The sequence below is a fragment of the Nelusetta ayraudi genome, unplaced genomic scaffold (genome assembly GCF_046127955.1).
Source record: "Nelusetta ayraudi isolate G7.1 ecotype Tasmania unplaced genomic scaffold, CSIRO-AGI_Nayr_v1 ptg000169l, whole genome shotgun sequence".
In the NCBI taxonomy this organism is placed as follows: domain Eukaryota; kingdom Metazoa; phylum Chordata; class Actinopteri; order Tetraodontiformes; family Monacanthidae; genus Nelusetta; species Nelusetta ayraudi.
Genome location: NW_027466219.1, coordinates 869,193 through 884,190, shown reverse-complemented (window position 1 = coordinate 884,190; position 14,998 = coordinate 869,193). Strand labels below are relative to the sequence as shown.

Here is a 14,998-nt window from a genome sequence, read left to right as displayed (position 1 = left end):
CGGTGAAAGAGGCTTTAAAAAGGGAAGTGCTCTGGTGTTCTGAAGGACCAGTGTTAGTGGGTCCTCTGATGTATATGTTTTTTTTAAATAAGGGTAATGTAAACAGGAATGACTCTTGTACAATAGCCAATTATAGAAGAAGGTGAAATAGTGTAAAGTCTAAGGATGTCCCAAATTTGACCCCAAAAAGTCATACTTGGGTACTTGGGTTTTGTTTTTTAAATAGGGGTCATGATGATTTGGCTGAACCTCACAGGGATGACTGTTCTATGCCAGCCTATAATGGAGAAAGATAAAAAAAGAGTTTGAAATTAAAGAGTCTAAATTGTGATGAGAAAAATGAATACTGTCCAATTTGGTGTGTTTTCTTTTCTGTTTGAAAGTAGTGGTAACAACTCTGAAATAGAACAGAAATTACTTCTAAAAAAATGTAGGACTCAGATTTTAGCTATTTTTCAATTTTACTTTTTCGCTTTAACCTTTTTCCTTGACTCTTAAAGCAAACGTTGTCAAAGAGGGTCTGAATCATCAACCTGATTATATTGTCAGACTGTAGTAGTTTACTTCGTCTTTTAAGGTTGGCCTCAAAATAGTTTTATGTAGTTACAAACTACTTAAACCATGCAGTAATGTCACTGTTGTTTTTCCTATGAAAGAAAAGAAACAAAAAAAAAAAATGAGCGATTACATATTTGATATTTTAATAGATGGCGCAACTCTTCTGTAGGTGAATTTAGAGCCGTTTCCTATCATTTTCTTCGCCCTTATCGCTGCACCAACGCAGAATAAAAAACAAAAACAAACACTCGCGCCTCTATACACGCCGTTGAAATCATCACAGCAGTCGCCGTCACTGCATGGATCGCTTGTTGTGTACACGGCGACGTCACTAGGCGAGTGTGTGCGCGTACACTGTGCACAGCAGCTGCACAAGAAAGCGAAGGAGAGCCGCGACATACAGAGCTGCCCGGCCGCCAAAACGTCGGACAGAACCGCGGGACGACACCGGAAACGGGTTCGTTCGGCAGGTGGGTCTCAATTTTCTCCCCACTTTTCTCCCGGCCTTGTTTGTCAAAAAGCAGCCACAGCGAGTTGCCGAAGTTAGCATGCTAGCGGAAGTGAGCGGATCAGTCTAGCACACACTCCGTTGACTTCACCGTGTTGTGTTCATTTTGCTGAATAATGCGTTTGGAGCGACAATAGGCGCCGCTTAGCAGCGGGCTCGGCGGCTCACACGGTTTCTGTGGCTTTTTTTTGTTTCCACCGACTGTCGCAGTTGTCCCACCGAAGTGCTTGTATGTTCGTGTTGAGTTGCATGTTTAATGTCGCACGTCGAGGCTGGCTGACGTTTAGCAACACTCGAAAACATGATTACTGAGTCGGACCTGTTAGCGCACCATATCCTCAGGAATTCTTAAGCTGCTAAGCTGATTTTCCACCAAAAATGTCCCCGTGTGACACAAACAATCTGGGGTAATCACTGCTGTTAAACTTCCAGCTATTATGTCTTATGTCTGTAGAACTAATTTAGTCAAATAGATCCATAAGCTGCCTGTTTAAGATGATTTTTAAAAAATTGTTATGAAAAATCATATAAATGTATGTATGTATGTATATATATATATATATATATATATATATATATATATATATACATATGTATGTATATATATATATATATATATATATATATATATATATATATATATATATGTATGTATAATTTTTGTATATATTTTTCAGTTCTTAGTTTTGCAAATAAGCAAAGAGCTGCTAGATTTTACAGTTTTGGAGGGCCAGTTTTTGAAACTCTTGAGGGATGAAATGCAACAGAGGTGAAGCTCACCAGTATTTGTACACAGCTGTCCTGTAAACCATTACTATGTTTGACTTTCCTGTATGATGCGTTTGTGTGTCAACTTCTAGCGCTAAGTCAAGAAATACATCAGCCAGGTTGAACAATATCTTTGACCCTTTTCCCGCCTCCATCAGCATGCCGTCATCAGCCACCATGCCTTCGCACTGAGGGGGGTTTCGCTGCTCCCGGCTCGTCGTCACCGCCGTCGCCAGCGTTGGCAGCAAGGGCACCATGGCGGACGTCACCAAATGGCCCCTCTTCAGTCTGATGAGCCCCCAGGAGCTCTCAAGTATACGGAAAGCGTTTGTGTTTGGCATGTCTGCCAACGAGGCCATCTACATCACCAACGATGACGAGGTCAGAGGTCACTGCTGTCTTCAATTTCAGCCACAGTTTCTAGTTAGTTTTTCTAGTATGAAATAATTTAATTTTACTTGTCTAATCTAAAACTACCTTTTCATTTTTATTTATTTTATTCTGCTACTCAGCTCCACTAACTTCAAACCTACTTAATTTAATGGATAATTTGGCCTGTTCTTCTTCTGACTCAATTCACCCACTTGAGAGAAATATTTCAATAGATTTAGTTGTTGATGTTGGTGCAAAAAACATCCAAAAACATGAAGCTACATTTATTTTTATCTTTTTAAAATGTGTAAGAAAAGTCATTAGTATTTTAGAAGGAGCAAATGGTAAAATCTCCATCCCTAATTAGAATTTTTATTTATTTTTTTATTTTTTTTAATTTGATGAAGCAAAAATGACTGGAAGCATGAGGAGACTGACTAGAGTTTGTCTTTCTGCAATGCAACCTGTTACCTTCTGGCCTTCCCGTGACCAAACCTGCTGAGCTCTGCTTATCACTGATTCCTGCTAGATGTTTCCCTTCCTCACTCCTTCTTCTCCTCCTCCTCGACCAGGTGTTTGCATTTGGACTCAACTGTAGCAACTGTCTGGGAACGGCAGAGAGCCAGAGCACCATCGTGCCCAAAAAGCTGGACTTCTTCAGCGGGAGGAAGGTGGTCAGCCTGAGCTGCGGCAGTGGACCCAATGTCCTGCTGGCCACTGAAGGTTGGTGCGCAAACTCCCTTTTACCCGTCCCTTCGTGCTCTGAGTGAAATGAATCTGGGCTGAGACTAATAGTGTCTTTGTGGCTCAGATGGAGCAGTTTTTGCCTGGGGTCATAACGGTTACAGCCAACTGGGAATCGGGACAACCAATCAGGAGATGGCCCCGGTGCTGGTGTCTGCCAACCTGCTGAATAAGGTCGTCACTGAGGTGGCCTGCGGCTCGCACCACTCCATGGCTCTGACCAACACGGGAGAAGTGAGTGTTGTGGGGAGAGGATTTAATTTTTTTGTTTTTTTTGGTGCTCCACACCTAAAACTTGAAGCAGATTCAATTTTAGGGTCTTGCATTTGTGGTCAGTTAAAACTTCTTAAAGGCCACATAGAAAGTGTTTGGAAAGGGGAGGCAAGAACTTGTTGCCGATGTTTATTGGGCAAATTGCTCAAGCTCATTAATCAGCTCTGTTACTTAGCAACATTAGCCTTATGTTGCTTCTATGCAGCGCTACATTCAATGTAACTCTGTTATGTTATGAGTTCTTTAGTGTCTATATATATATACAGTATATATATATATATATATATGTATATATTAAAGATTTACTGACATAAAAGTGTGTGTATGTCAAATCCAAGTTAATCGTGGCATTACTGTCATGTCTTGAGGAGTGGCCTGTAAAACCTCGACCCGCTTGATTTCCCAAATGTCCCAATGACACTTAATGCATTTGCTTGATTTCTTTCTTTCTTCCCCCTCCGTGAAGGTGTACGCATGGGGCTACAACAACTGTGGTCAGGTGGGCTCGGGCTCCACGGCGAACCAGCCCACACCCCGACGGGTGTCTAGCTGCCTGCAGAACAAAGTGGCCGTGAGCATCGTCTGCGGTCAGACTTCGTCTCTGGCCGTCGCGGACAACGGAGAGGTGAGCCGTGAGGCGCGCATGTTGTTTGTCCGCAGCTGCCGGCAAAACTAACTACCCTCCCCTCGTGGCTGTGCAGGTGTACGGGTGGGGCTATAACGGTAACGGGCAGCTGGGACTGGGAAACAACGGCAACCAGCTCACCCCCTGCCGCCTTGTGGCTCTGCAGGGTTTAATCATTCAACAGGTATGAGGTCACCACAGTCAGTTCTAATAGGAATGTTCTTAAATTTTCCAAAATAAAAGTCCAATGTATTTGGATGCTTTGTCACCTGCAGATTGTGTCGGGCTACGCTCACTCCCTGGCTCTGACGGACGAAGGCTTGGTCTACGCCTGGGGGGCCAACACCTACGGCCAACTGGGCATCGGCAACAAGAGCAACCAGCTGAGCCCGGTGCAGATCATGACGGGCAAAGAGAGGTGGGAGACGTGCCGTGTGATGCTGCCTGCTTTTCTCCTCACTCCATCTGAAAGAAACTGATCCCCCCCCCCCTGGTGTCCACAGGGTCGTGGAGATTGCCTCCTGTCACTCCACGCACACGTCGGCTGCAAAGACCCAGAGCGGCCAGGTGTACGTGTGGGGCCAGTGCAGGGGCCAGTGCATTTTGCTGCCCCACCTCACACACTTCTCCTGCACCGACTACGTCTTCGCCTGCTTCGCCACGCCCTCCGTCATGTGGAGGCTCCTGTCCATGGGTGATTACCAAGCTCTTTGTTTAGGACAGGAGTGATCACTCAGTGCGTTTACATGGCACTAGAGAAATTCGAATTATTGCCTTAGTCCGATTATGATCGGAGAACTCACGTGCATGTAAACACCTTACTCCGATTATGATGAGTTTGAGAACTCCGATTGGAATCGGAGAACTCCGATTGAGACACCCAGATAATGCGATTGGAATTCGAATTTCTCTGCCATGTATACGCCTTAATCGGACTATTAACTGGACAATGCGAGTGCGCACGCGCCACGCCTCGCTCTCGCGACTCATGACCGCACAACGACGTCGTCTAACAAAACAGACGGAGCGAAACAACCTGGCAAACGCGAATAAGAATGTTGACATTTGGAGAGAGGATGAGACCGGGGTGATGCTTTCTCTTCTAAAAGAGATGGACATATTAAAATAACGCGCAACGGAGACCTTTTTAAAAAGGTAGCGCAGCAAATGCAGGGCTCCGGCTTTGCGCACCCCTGAACAAATACGTATTCGTTCGTATTTATATTTCTACCTTTTCGTTCACATTTTTTGTAAGTTAGAAGAATTTTAACTTTGTAAATAAAAGCACACCAAAAGATGTTTTTCTGATTTGTTTTTATTTTGGTAATTTCGCTGTTATTCTGCTGGAAACGGCGTGCAGCAGCACAAGCTTCCTCCACGGTCGGCACTTTAATGAGCGTGTGTATAACTGAAGACACCGTTCCTTCGCAAAACCTGTACACAAACTCTCCCACCAGTCTGCTCCGAACCCAACAAGAATGAGAGTTTCGGGTCCGTAGCGACGGCACAAAGCGTAGCATCGAAGACATTGTGTAGCCCTCCAACAGCAAACGACGTTCTTGTCTGCCTTTTAAAATAACCATGAGCACAAGAAATAGGGTACACCTTATCTGCAAAGCAAGTAACACGTACATTATGAACTATCGTTCCATATCGTAATGATTTAATATGTCAATGTGTTAATGTTAATATGGTCAAAGCAGCTGACCAGCTGAAAAGACTCACTCCACCCCCTAGTGTTGGGAGGATGACACGTTCCCGTCAATAATTTGAATTTCTCAGCTGCATGTATACGGGACCAAGGTGAGAACTCCGATTGGACGAGAAAACCAAATTATTGCTTAGTCCGATTAAGCTCTGCGTGTAAACGCACTGATTCTGTCGAGCACTGAGACTCCTGAAAAGATGCGAAAAAGACTAAAATCATCCTTCCTCTTGTAGTTAAAAAAAGAACAAGAAACAAATGTTTCTAGGGCTGTGTTTTGACTTGTGCATTCACACTTTTCCAGCTCAGTGGTTTAGTGTTCGCCCTGAGACTGGTAAATTGTGATGTGACAATCACTGGGACTGTAACTTTTAACTTTAACTTTCATCCCACCTGCAGAGCACCACGACTTCCTGACCGTGGCCCAGTCCCTGAAGAAAGAGTTTGACAACCCCGAGACGGCCGACCTCAAGTTCTGCGTTGAGGGCAAATACATCTACGTCCACAAGGCCGTTCTGAAGATCAGGTCCGTGGGCTCTTTCCCACTTGGTGGCACGGAGGTCTGGATTTTTTTTTAAAGAGTTTCTGTGCAGGTGCGAGCACTTCAGGTGCATGTTCCAGTCCCACTGGAACGAGGATGACAAGGAGGTGATCGAGATCGACCAGTTCTCCTACCCGGTGTACCGCTCCTTCCTGGAGTTCCTCTACACCGACCACGTGGACCTACCACCGGAGGACGCCATTGGTGAGGACCTCACAAACTCCGCCTTCCCCTCCCACACTGTAGCCAGCTCTCGCTTAGCTGTGTTTGCCCTGTCTCTGTGCTTTGACAGGGCTACTGGATCTGGCCACGTCCTACTGCGAGAACCACCTGAAGCGCCTGTGCCAACACATTATCAAGAGGGGGATCACGGTGGAGAACGCCTTCTCTCTGCTGTCTGCCGCCGTGCGCTACGATGCTGAGGTCAGTCCGGGTGTACAGTTAGCCAGCAGTTGGGTCTGGAGAGGCGAGATTGGTTAAAAGCATTTCACCAATTGCAAGCAAATGAACTCAACCTTCAGGATGCTTCCAGACAATGACCGTGGCCAAGTTCGGCAGCAGTGAGCCATTGTTAGAGGCCTTTGCTTTGATTGGTTGTGCAGATTTTTACTCTCTTAAAACTATGGTCTTAAAATTTTAATTTAAATACAGTTAACAGTTAATCAATAATCTATTGCTCCTAATTCTTGTCATTTTCCTCCGCTTTGTTCAAGAGTGTAGCACTGCATCGGTTCTCTCTACACTTCTTTAGCATTTGCTCCCTTTTCCAGAAAAAGAAGGGCGCGAGATAATTCAAAGAAAAAATGTTGCCAAGTAACAACATGTTTTCTTACCTTGAAGAACATTAGGATACTGTCTTTAACTGTTACCTTCTCTCTCTTCGCCTCTCCTGCCACAGGACCTGGAGCAGTTCTGCTTCAAATTCTGCGTCAATCACCTGACTGGGGTGACACAGACGGCCGCTTTCTGGCAGGTGGACGGGAACCTGCTGAAGGATTTCTTCTGCCGAGCCAGCCGCTGCGGAGCCTTCAAAAACTGACCAGGACCCAGACGCAGAAGCTGACGCAGCTTCCTAAAAGGGCTCGACTGCTCCCAGCCAGTGGGGTTTCCCTTTAGCCGGGAGCTCAGACGACTTCTGTCCAATCAGATTGTCTTGTTTCGAACCAGTGTCCGCTGTATGACAGGAAGCACGGTCCTAACATGGCCAGGACAACTGCATCTTAATGAGGCTGCTTGTTTCCATGTGTATCTGGTTACCATATATTGCTTTATTTTTCTATTGACCAAGTTCTTAAATATTTGCACTCATGAAACATTTTTTTAAACGCGTCCATTCCCTTTTGAGTACACTGCATTTTAGTTTGGTTGTAATATTTAGAGTTTGGATTTTTTTTGTTGTTGATATTTTTGAGGCTTTTTGCACAATGAAAAAATCCTGGAAGATATTGAACAAAATCGACTAAAGAGGAGCTTCCTGTCATGAGTTTGACTTGCACTGCTTAAAACGCAAACAGAGGAACTCAGGTTACAGACGATCTTCACAGGATGTGAAAACAAAAACGATCATCTGCAAGTTGTTGATTCTGCTGGTCCCAAGTATGACCAACAGCATCTGTGGCTGCGCGGATGATAAAAGGCTTCTTGAGTCTCTTGTAAGTGCACTAAGCACTGCTGAAGAGCCAGAGCCAATGGAAAAGTTTACAGTGATAACTCGAGTCTTGCTGCACCTCCGGTATGGATTTAGATATATATCCACACAACCACTACATGTTAATGACAGATGTTGAAGTTGCTGAAGATCAAGTGAGTTGTGAGAAAAAATCTGAAAAACTGCTGTGGGCATTTACATAATCATTTGTTTTGCCGATTTCAATACCAAATTTATTAAATAATACATCTGAATGAGGGGGGAAAAAGTCTTCCAATTCAGCTCTTTTCCAGTTTATTTTGATGTCATTTCATATTTATAATTCATTCATAAGTATAAAAAAATAGGTAGATTTGTGTTTTAAGGTAATTGTACACAATCAGTCCCATAGCTCCCACATATTTTTAAAGTGACAAACTAAGAATAAAAATGTAAAAAAAAGATCCATTCAAATTGTGTGCTACAATCAATAAAAGTAATAAATTTTTTTATGAAATCTTATGAAAGACAACATTAAAAAGGCATTACAACCCATCATACAACATAAAACAAGAGATACACACTAGTTTTCACATACAGTTACTTCTGACTTGTATCATCTCCTCAGTAGTGAGAAAGCCTTCAGCATCGATGCTGCAGCCTCCTGCAGCTGCATTTGTTTCTTTTCCAACTCTGCAAAAACATTAACAATTAAAACTAAAAATCAAAACAATTAAACTATCATCTTAAAAACAAGGTCTTGATTTGAAAAAGCCAATAGGAAGACTTGTTTTATCCGGGCCAATAGGAAGCCTTGATTTAAAAGAGCCAATAGGTAACCACAACTTGTAAAAGCCAATAGGACGCCTCAGTTTATACGAGCCAATAAGAAGCCTCGATTTATACACGCCAATAGGAAGCCTCATTTGAAAGAGCCAATAGGAAGCCTTGTTTTATCCGGGCCATTAAGAAGCCACAATTTAAAAGAGCAAATAGGATGCCTCAATTTATATGAGCCAATAAGAAGCCTTGATTTATACAAGCCAATAGGATGCCTCCTGGGATTCCCGAAAAAATGCCTCTACTCAGCCTCTACTGTAGTGGATGATTAAATCATAGACTCACCTTTCTGCTGCTGCATCACAAACCCTTCCAGTTTCCCCGAAGCCTTCATGACTGCGAGTGCCAGATCATAATCTGTTGGGACAAGAGAGGCTCCTTCAATTTCCCCAGTTTTAAAAAAAGTTGTGAGATACGGTGGAATGTAGGCACCGTGGTGCAAAAAAACACATCCTGCACCCACCCTCCTGACTGGCCTCCTCCGATATGATTCTGCTGGAGACGCTGCTCATCTCCCCGATGAAGTCCCTGAAGATGGCCTGCGTGCATTCCGCAGTGTTGCAGTTCCGCCAGAACTCGGCCGCGTCCACGCTGGGCTCCGGGTCTGACGGTAGAGTGGCGGGGCCAGGGGTGGCAGAGGGAGGAGCAGGAGGAGGAGTAACAGCAGGGGGAGGAGAATGAAAAAGAGAAGAAGGAGTGGGAGAAACAGCAGGAGAAATAGTTGGATGAACAGCGTGAGGAGGATCAGGAGGAATAGTGGAAGGAACAGGAGAGGGAGCAGGAGAAATAGGAAAATGAGGAGGAGGAGAAACTGCAGGAGGAGGAGGAGAAACTGCAGGAGGAGTAATGGCAGACAGTGAGGTGGCGTCACTGCTGGGCAGGTCTGAGGAACGAGGAGGGTTCTGGCTTGGGACGGGGAGCTCAGCGGGAGGTGGACCCAGTCTCAGCTCACTGGAGTCTGAGGGAGGAGATGAGTCAGAGCGTCAGTGCCAGGCACGTCGAAGTGAGGTTGCACTTGAACGTGACGAGAGGGAGGAGCCAAAGCTCAGTGTTCCACCTGGGCATCAGACAGCAAACACCTCACCCAAACGAGACCACACCTGGTAGGTGGATGATGGTGGTGTAAGGGAAAAACATTACCGGAGCAGTCGATGAAGACCAGCTCCGCCTCCTTCTTCAGTTCCAGTATGAGACCTGGCAATTCTGTTTGAACGGACGCTTGATTCGTGCTCACGGGAGACTCGGATGTGGCAGCTGTCTGCAGCAGGCTCTGCGACTCAGCATCCTGGCAGCAACACACACGGCGTGTCAGAGCACGGAGGAGCATCGAGAGAGCAAGCAAACGATACATACGGTGCAGCCTTTTACAATGGAGACTATTTGAAAAAAGAAAATGATGTCGTAAAATGTTGTTTCAAGTGTTCAAATGTTAACGTAAAGTTGCTTGACGTAAAAGAAAAGCCAACCGTTTCCTCGCCACTGTCATCGTCATGTCCCGCAGTCTGGGGCTGATTTTCTACAGGAGACAATTTTGAACATCAGCATCTCTCCATAAACACGCACGCACGTACACACACACTGCCCAATCACAGCCTACCTTTGGGTGCCACTGCTGGGCTCTCGCGGGTTTTTCTGCAACAAAAAACAAAAGACATTACATTACCACAATGCCATAAAAATACTTGATTGACTGACTAGACAGATTATACATGATGTTTTAACCTGTCTATTGTATTCATGGCTTTTATTGACATTTCTTTGCGATGTTCATCAATGTTCTCACAGTGGTCACTGTCTTTCATTATCATCGTTTTCTCTCTCTCTCTCTTAACTCACATCTTTTCCACTATAAAATCCTTCAGTTTATAAATCACAGAGCACTGATCGTACCCGTCATCCACGTCTTCCTGATGTAAAGTGGAGGCAATTGGGAACAAAAAAAAAAAAAAACAAGAAAGAAAGAAAAAAAGAAAAGAAATTAAAGGTTATGTGAATTTCCAGCCTCTGCTAATATCAGTGAGGGGTCCTTTAAACATCGGACTCACTTGAAGCTCCCCCTCTGATTCTATGGGGGGAATGCCTTCCATGTCTGTAACGGACTCATCTGTTGAAGGAGAGAAATCAATCATCAAGTCTGGCGCGAGCGCGAAAGACGACATCATCGCCGTCAGGTCGGCTCACCTGAATCTGAGGAATCACACACTATTCTGTTCCAACGTGTAGGCGTGTGTTTAGCGGGCGGCCCACCTGACCTGTGTGTTAGGGTTAGACGATAAGAGGAGGAAGTGCCTGACATACGGAAACTCAAGATGATATTGGCACTCACTCGCTGTCGTAGGAAAGGAGGTTCTGTGTTTGAGAAAAGAACCAAAACGCAAAATTGCAGAGTAGTTTGAGCAAATATAATTACAGATTAATATTAAGCGTCAACGAATGGTCGGCCTACCCTGGCGGACTTTCTGCTCGGGGGTGAGCTTGAGCCACTGGCTGAGGCCAAGTTACCTGTCGGGACAAATATGGTTGTGAGTGTGTGAGACAGAGAGACACAGTGACACGCAGTGTTTCCTGAGCAGCGCTCACAACTGGCGTTCCGCTTGCGTGACAGCGGGGCGTGTCTGTCGCAGAACGGCCTGAGTGGGGAAAAAATAAACAAAACAGAGCAGAGCAGCTTGTTACGACACGGTCATCTCAAAGTCGCTTTGGAGCGAGTGACTCTGGTTTTTTCCTACTTACAGAGAAACGTTGTCAGAAATGCTGTCCAGGTTAATATTCCCTTCGGTCTTCTCACAGGTGAGGCAGGACTGCTAGTGATAAAAGAATGCTGTCATTTCCCAAATGTTGTCCTGTCTTCATACATCCCCAAATAAGTAGAAAGTTATGTAAAGTATTTTTTTAATTGTATCTTTATTTGGAGCGGACAGGCAAATTGCACAGTGCAGCAGAATTAAAGGTAATACTGATAAAAGTTTTTGTTTGAGTTCTGGTATCCTGCACTCCTAGGAAGGCAACAAACGTAAGCATGTACCAGTTAAATATATTAGATACAAACCTTTAATGGTCCATGTTCCCTGGGATTTATGGAAGAGTGGGCTTGAGAGGTGGAAGGAAATTGATCTGGAGGGAAGCCGTTCTCTGGAAATAAACAATTAAAAAATATATCAGAATAACACACCAACAAACTTGTCAGGAGGCGCTCTGAGATCTCCACCTTACCTGCGGTTCTTGGTTGCCAGTGTTGAGAACAGTACAGGCTGCATGAAGAATGTGACAAATTTGATTCGAAGCGGGTTCAGTGGCAGCGTGGGCGACCGGTTCTTCGACAAATAAATTAAATATAAAGCGTTACGCTGCATTCACCTGTATGTCCCTTCGGCTTCATTCTCAACAGAATGCGCCCCGCCCCTGATGGCACACGGGTAGTGGAAGGACTTCTTGCAGCGTCCCTTTTCACAGCCGGCGGTGGCCCCTCTTCCCTTACATTCGCTGCATTTCTAGCGGAGAATGTGGCCAAAGTGCAAGTTTTTTTATTTTGTGTGTCATTTTGTGTGTCATTTGGTCTGTGTGGAAGTGTCGCTCTGGTTTACCAGTTTGCTTCCCCGCTTCACCTCCGTTAACACATCCGTCACGGAGAAACCAAACAGGTCGTCAAACTCCGGAGAACTTTGGCAAAAAATGCCTGAAGCATATAACTGAGAAACAGAGAGATGAGAAAAAAAAACGTTATTAAAAGTAGGGGTGTAAGAAAATATCGATACAGTAAAATATTTTACTGTATCGATATACAGTTGATATATTGAGCCCTGTGTTGCCGCTCCTACTGGAACTGTTGAAACTGATGCTGCGTGGGACGTTCCACATGTTTGGAAGGATGACAAGGAGGATACAAGGTGGGAGCACTTTGGTCAGGCTGACACAAAGCAACACACCTCCACAGTAACAGAAAAAAAAAATCAGGTTCCGTGTCGAGTGCACTGCCGAAACCAGAGGCATCCGTTTTGAAGACCAGAAACACAACACGGCAATCAGTTGACCAGAGCAGATCTGAGGAGAGGCTTTTGCTGCTGTCGGAAGGGAGCAGCAATTGCGACTGAAGATCATCACGGGGACAGCAACAGAACAATAACTGGCTACAAACAGAATCCAAGCCCAGCTGCTGCATTCGACCCCTCCCTCCCTCCCTCCCTCCCCGTGATTAGCCGAGAACTTTCTCATCATGTTTGAAAGCAAAAGCAGTAAGTTTGAGACTGTATCCTATAGCACCTTCCACACACTGTCAACACAGACAAGTGAGGCAGCTGATGCATCGGTACCAGGTCAAGCAGGATGCTGCTCACCATCAACAGTGTGGTAGCTGGTCCAAATGATCCCAGGAGTCCAGGACGAATGCCAACTCACTTCTCTCTCCACTATCTTCACTGAAATATTTGACAGGCCGCCGAAGGACCTTCATCCCTGTGCTGAAGCACTCTGCAGTCACCTGCGCCAATGATTATAGAACCGTATCACAGATCCAGCCCTGCTGACCTGGACCTATACCAGCTTGCCTATTAAACCAACAGAAACCTAATAAATAAACAAATAAACCAGGTTTCCAGCTGTACATCTGAGGAGGGGTGGGGCCTTCACGGGATGACCATGCAATAGTTGTTTTTTTTTTTTTTAAATTGTGTAATTTACTTGTGTAATTGTGTTTGCGTCTTTGGAGTATTCAATATTGCAAGTCAATTATTTATTTATTTGAGAGATCCCTGCAAAACACAGTATTTCTCTACTGTCCCTCAGAGTAAACCACTGCGATCAAGCCAACCGACAGTTCGAAAAAAACGGTCGAGCAAGCAGGCACTCGCTTTTTGCTTGCTCCGTGTACACCAGGTATTACGGTAGTCATTGTACTGAAGTGGAATGATGGAGCGACAATTAGGAATTCTCGAAAAAATGTCATCTGAAATCAAGAATAATAAACATAAAAAAATGCACATTTTTGGATGAGCTTTATTCTGAAACGCTACATCAGCATTTCCTGAAATTCGGTGAGGGTGTTCCTGGGGTGGTGCACTAGCACCCTGGAGTGGAATACTGGAGTGACAATTAGGAATTCTCCAAATATTTTCATCTGAAATCAAGAATAGTAAACATAAAAAATGTACATTTTTGGATGAGCTTTATTCTGAATCGCTCCATCAGAAATTTGTGAAATTCAGTGAGGGTGTTCCTGGGGTGGTTCCCTAGCACCCTGAAGTGGAATGATGGCGTGACAATTAGGAATTCTCCAATAATGTTAATCTGAAACCAAGTACAGAGAAAAGCGATTCGATATCGTTTCCCCATTAAGTACAATGACTACCGTAATACCTGGTGTACACGGAGCAAGCAAAAAGGGAGTGCCTGCTGGCTCGACCGCTTTTTTTCGAACTGTCGGTTGGCTTGACCGCAGTCATAAACCACAAGAAAAACGTTGTCAACAAGCACCGTGAGCAGCCCGTAAGAATCCACCTTAAATGAAGCAAATGGGCAGTAGGTGCGTTCAAACCGACCATAAAGAACCGAACATTTCTTCCATCTCCTACACATCAGCGACAGTTCTGCACCACTCCACCGCCATCGACTTCCGCGCGATCTTCACGTCCTGCTTCCCTCGCACCACAGGAAGAAGTTCCTGTCCAATAAAAAGCCCTCGAGAGGAAACCGCACTGATGATAGCGTATCGCCACGAAACCTATACGAAACAGTCGATAAAGAGGTTCCACTAACGCCCCCCGGCCAGGGCACGCTCAGGGAAGACTTCACCCCACCCAGGTGACGGAGACACTTGAATGAAAAAGTGTTGCGAGCAGTTACCAGACAGTTCTGGTGGGCCGTCACGTGCTCCTTCGTCGACAGCGCGCCGGTGACTTTGGTCTCGTCCGGAATTTTGCAGAGAACACAGGACACGCGGGTGTCGGTATTCATTGCATTACCGACGGACCGTCCACCGGAAGAAACTGAGTTTGAAGCTCCCAGTGAAACGCTTCTTCGTGGGCGGTTGCCAGGTTCTGGCCAAACCTCCCTCTCTCCCCCCCACCCGTCGATCGTCCTCACATTCGAATTCGAATGCGAAGGATTCGCTCGCAGTCATGACTTTGCGTCTTGCAATCTGAATTGAAAAGTTGCTTGCGATGTTGTCGTAAGAAGTCAGAGTTGCTGCGCTCCACTTTAATAAAACAGCGTAGTGGCAAAGAGCAGCAAAGCTCATTCTTTTCAAACAGCCTCTGCAAATTGAACCATTACAACTCCACCTACTGGTAGGACACGGCACTGCGTCGTTCATGTCTCTAATGGGGATTCATCGTTGTATAAACGAGTGCACAGTTTTTATCTGTTGTAGGCAGCCCTGTACATTGAAACCACAACTTTATCTTTTTTTATTGTTGCTGTGAGCAGTGACTGTGACAGTGTGA

At 45.1% G+C, this 14,998-nt stretch overlaps 2 protein-coding genes across 4 annotated transcripts; one reads left to right on the top strand and one right to left on the bottom strand.

Annotated features, from left to right (window-relative positions):
- The first annotated feature begins 851 nt into the window (after window positions 1–851).
- LOC142880645 (RCC1 and BTB domain-containing protein 1-like) lies at window positions 852–7,996 on the top strand. Its single transcript, XM_076014614.1, has 12 exons — window positions 852–1,028; window positions 1,993–2,215; window positions 2,779–2,929; window positions 3,018–3,184; window positions 3,690–3,848; window positions 3,925–4,032; window positions 4,124–4,266; window positions 4,352–4,542; window positions 5,953–6,079; window positions 6,147–6,298; window positions 6,387–6,517; window positions 6,993–7,996. Exons 2-12 carry the CDS (start codon window positions 2,090–2,092, stop codon window positions 7,131–7,133), a joined length of 1,596 nt encoding a protein of 531 aa, XP_075870729.1. The 5' UTR covers window positions 852–1,028; window positions 1,993–2,089; the 3' UTR covers window positions 7,134–7,996.
- Window positions 7,997–8,013: 17 nt separating this feature from the next.
- Window positions 8,014–14,618, bottom strand: phf11 (PHD finger protein 11). 3 transcript variants are annotated; one of them, XM_076014613.1, is made up of 18 exons: window positions 14,400–14,616; window positions 12,146–12,250; window positions 11,919–12,052; window positions 11,775–11,812; window positions 11,611–11,693; window positions 11,295–11,365; window positions 11,142–11,191; window positions 11,008–11,063; window positions 10,888–10,910; window positions 10,743–10,813; window positions 10,607–10,665; window positions 10,398–10,468; window positions 10,159–10,193; window positions 10,028–10,077; window positions 9,702–9,846; window positions 9,025–9,519; window positions 8,847–8,918; window positions 8,014–8,414 (listed from the first exon to the last, which is right to left on the bottom strand). In XM_076014613.1, exons 1-18 carry the CDS (start codon window positions 14,508–14,510, stop codon window positions 8,338–8,340), a joined length of 1,746 nt encoding a protein of 581 aa, XP_075870728.1. In that variant the 5' UTR covers window positions 14,511–14,616; the 3' UTR covers window positions 8,014–8,337. The 3 variants fall into 3 exon arrangements, with proteins under 3 accessions (XP_075870728.1, XP_075870726.1, XP_075870727.1); XM_076014611.1 differs by having other exon boundaries at window positions 11,008–11,191; window positions 14,400–14,618; XM_076014612.1 differs by having other exon boundaries at window positions 10,452–10,468; window positions 11,008–11,191; window positions 14,400–14,618.
- Between the last annotated feature and the right edge of the window lie 380 nt (window positions 14,619–14,998).

Excerpts from the sequence above, each read along its gene's own strand:
- LOC142880645 (XM_076014614.1), top strand. The coding sequence starts at position 2,090 with ATGGCGGACGTCACCAAATGGCCCCTCTTCAGTCTGATGAGCCCCCAG. Across the intron at positions 4,267-4,351 it reads ATCATGACGGGCAAAGAGAG|GGTCGTGGAGATTGCCTCCT; the intron begins GTGGGAGACGTG and ends TGGTGTCCACAG. Across the intron at positions 4,543-5,952 it reads GTGGAGGCTCCTGTCCATGG|AGCACCACGACTTCCTGACC; the intron begins GTGATTACCAAG and ends TCCCACCTGCAG.
- phf11 (XM_076014611.1), bottom strand. The coding sequence starts at position 14,510 with ATGAATACCGACACCCGCGTGTCCTGTGTTCTCTGCAAAATTCCGGAC. Across the intron at positions 11,813-11,918 it reads GAAGCCGAAGGGACATACAG|CCTGTACTGTTCTCAACACT; the intron begins GTGAATGCAGCG and ends TTCTTCATGCAG. Across the intron at positions 9,520-9,701 it reads GGTCTTCATCGACTGCTCCG|ACTCCAGTGAGCTGAGACTG; the intron begins GTAATGTTTTTC and ends CTCCTCCCTCAG.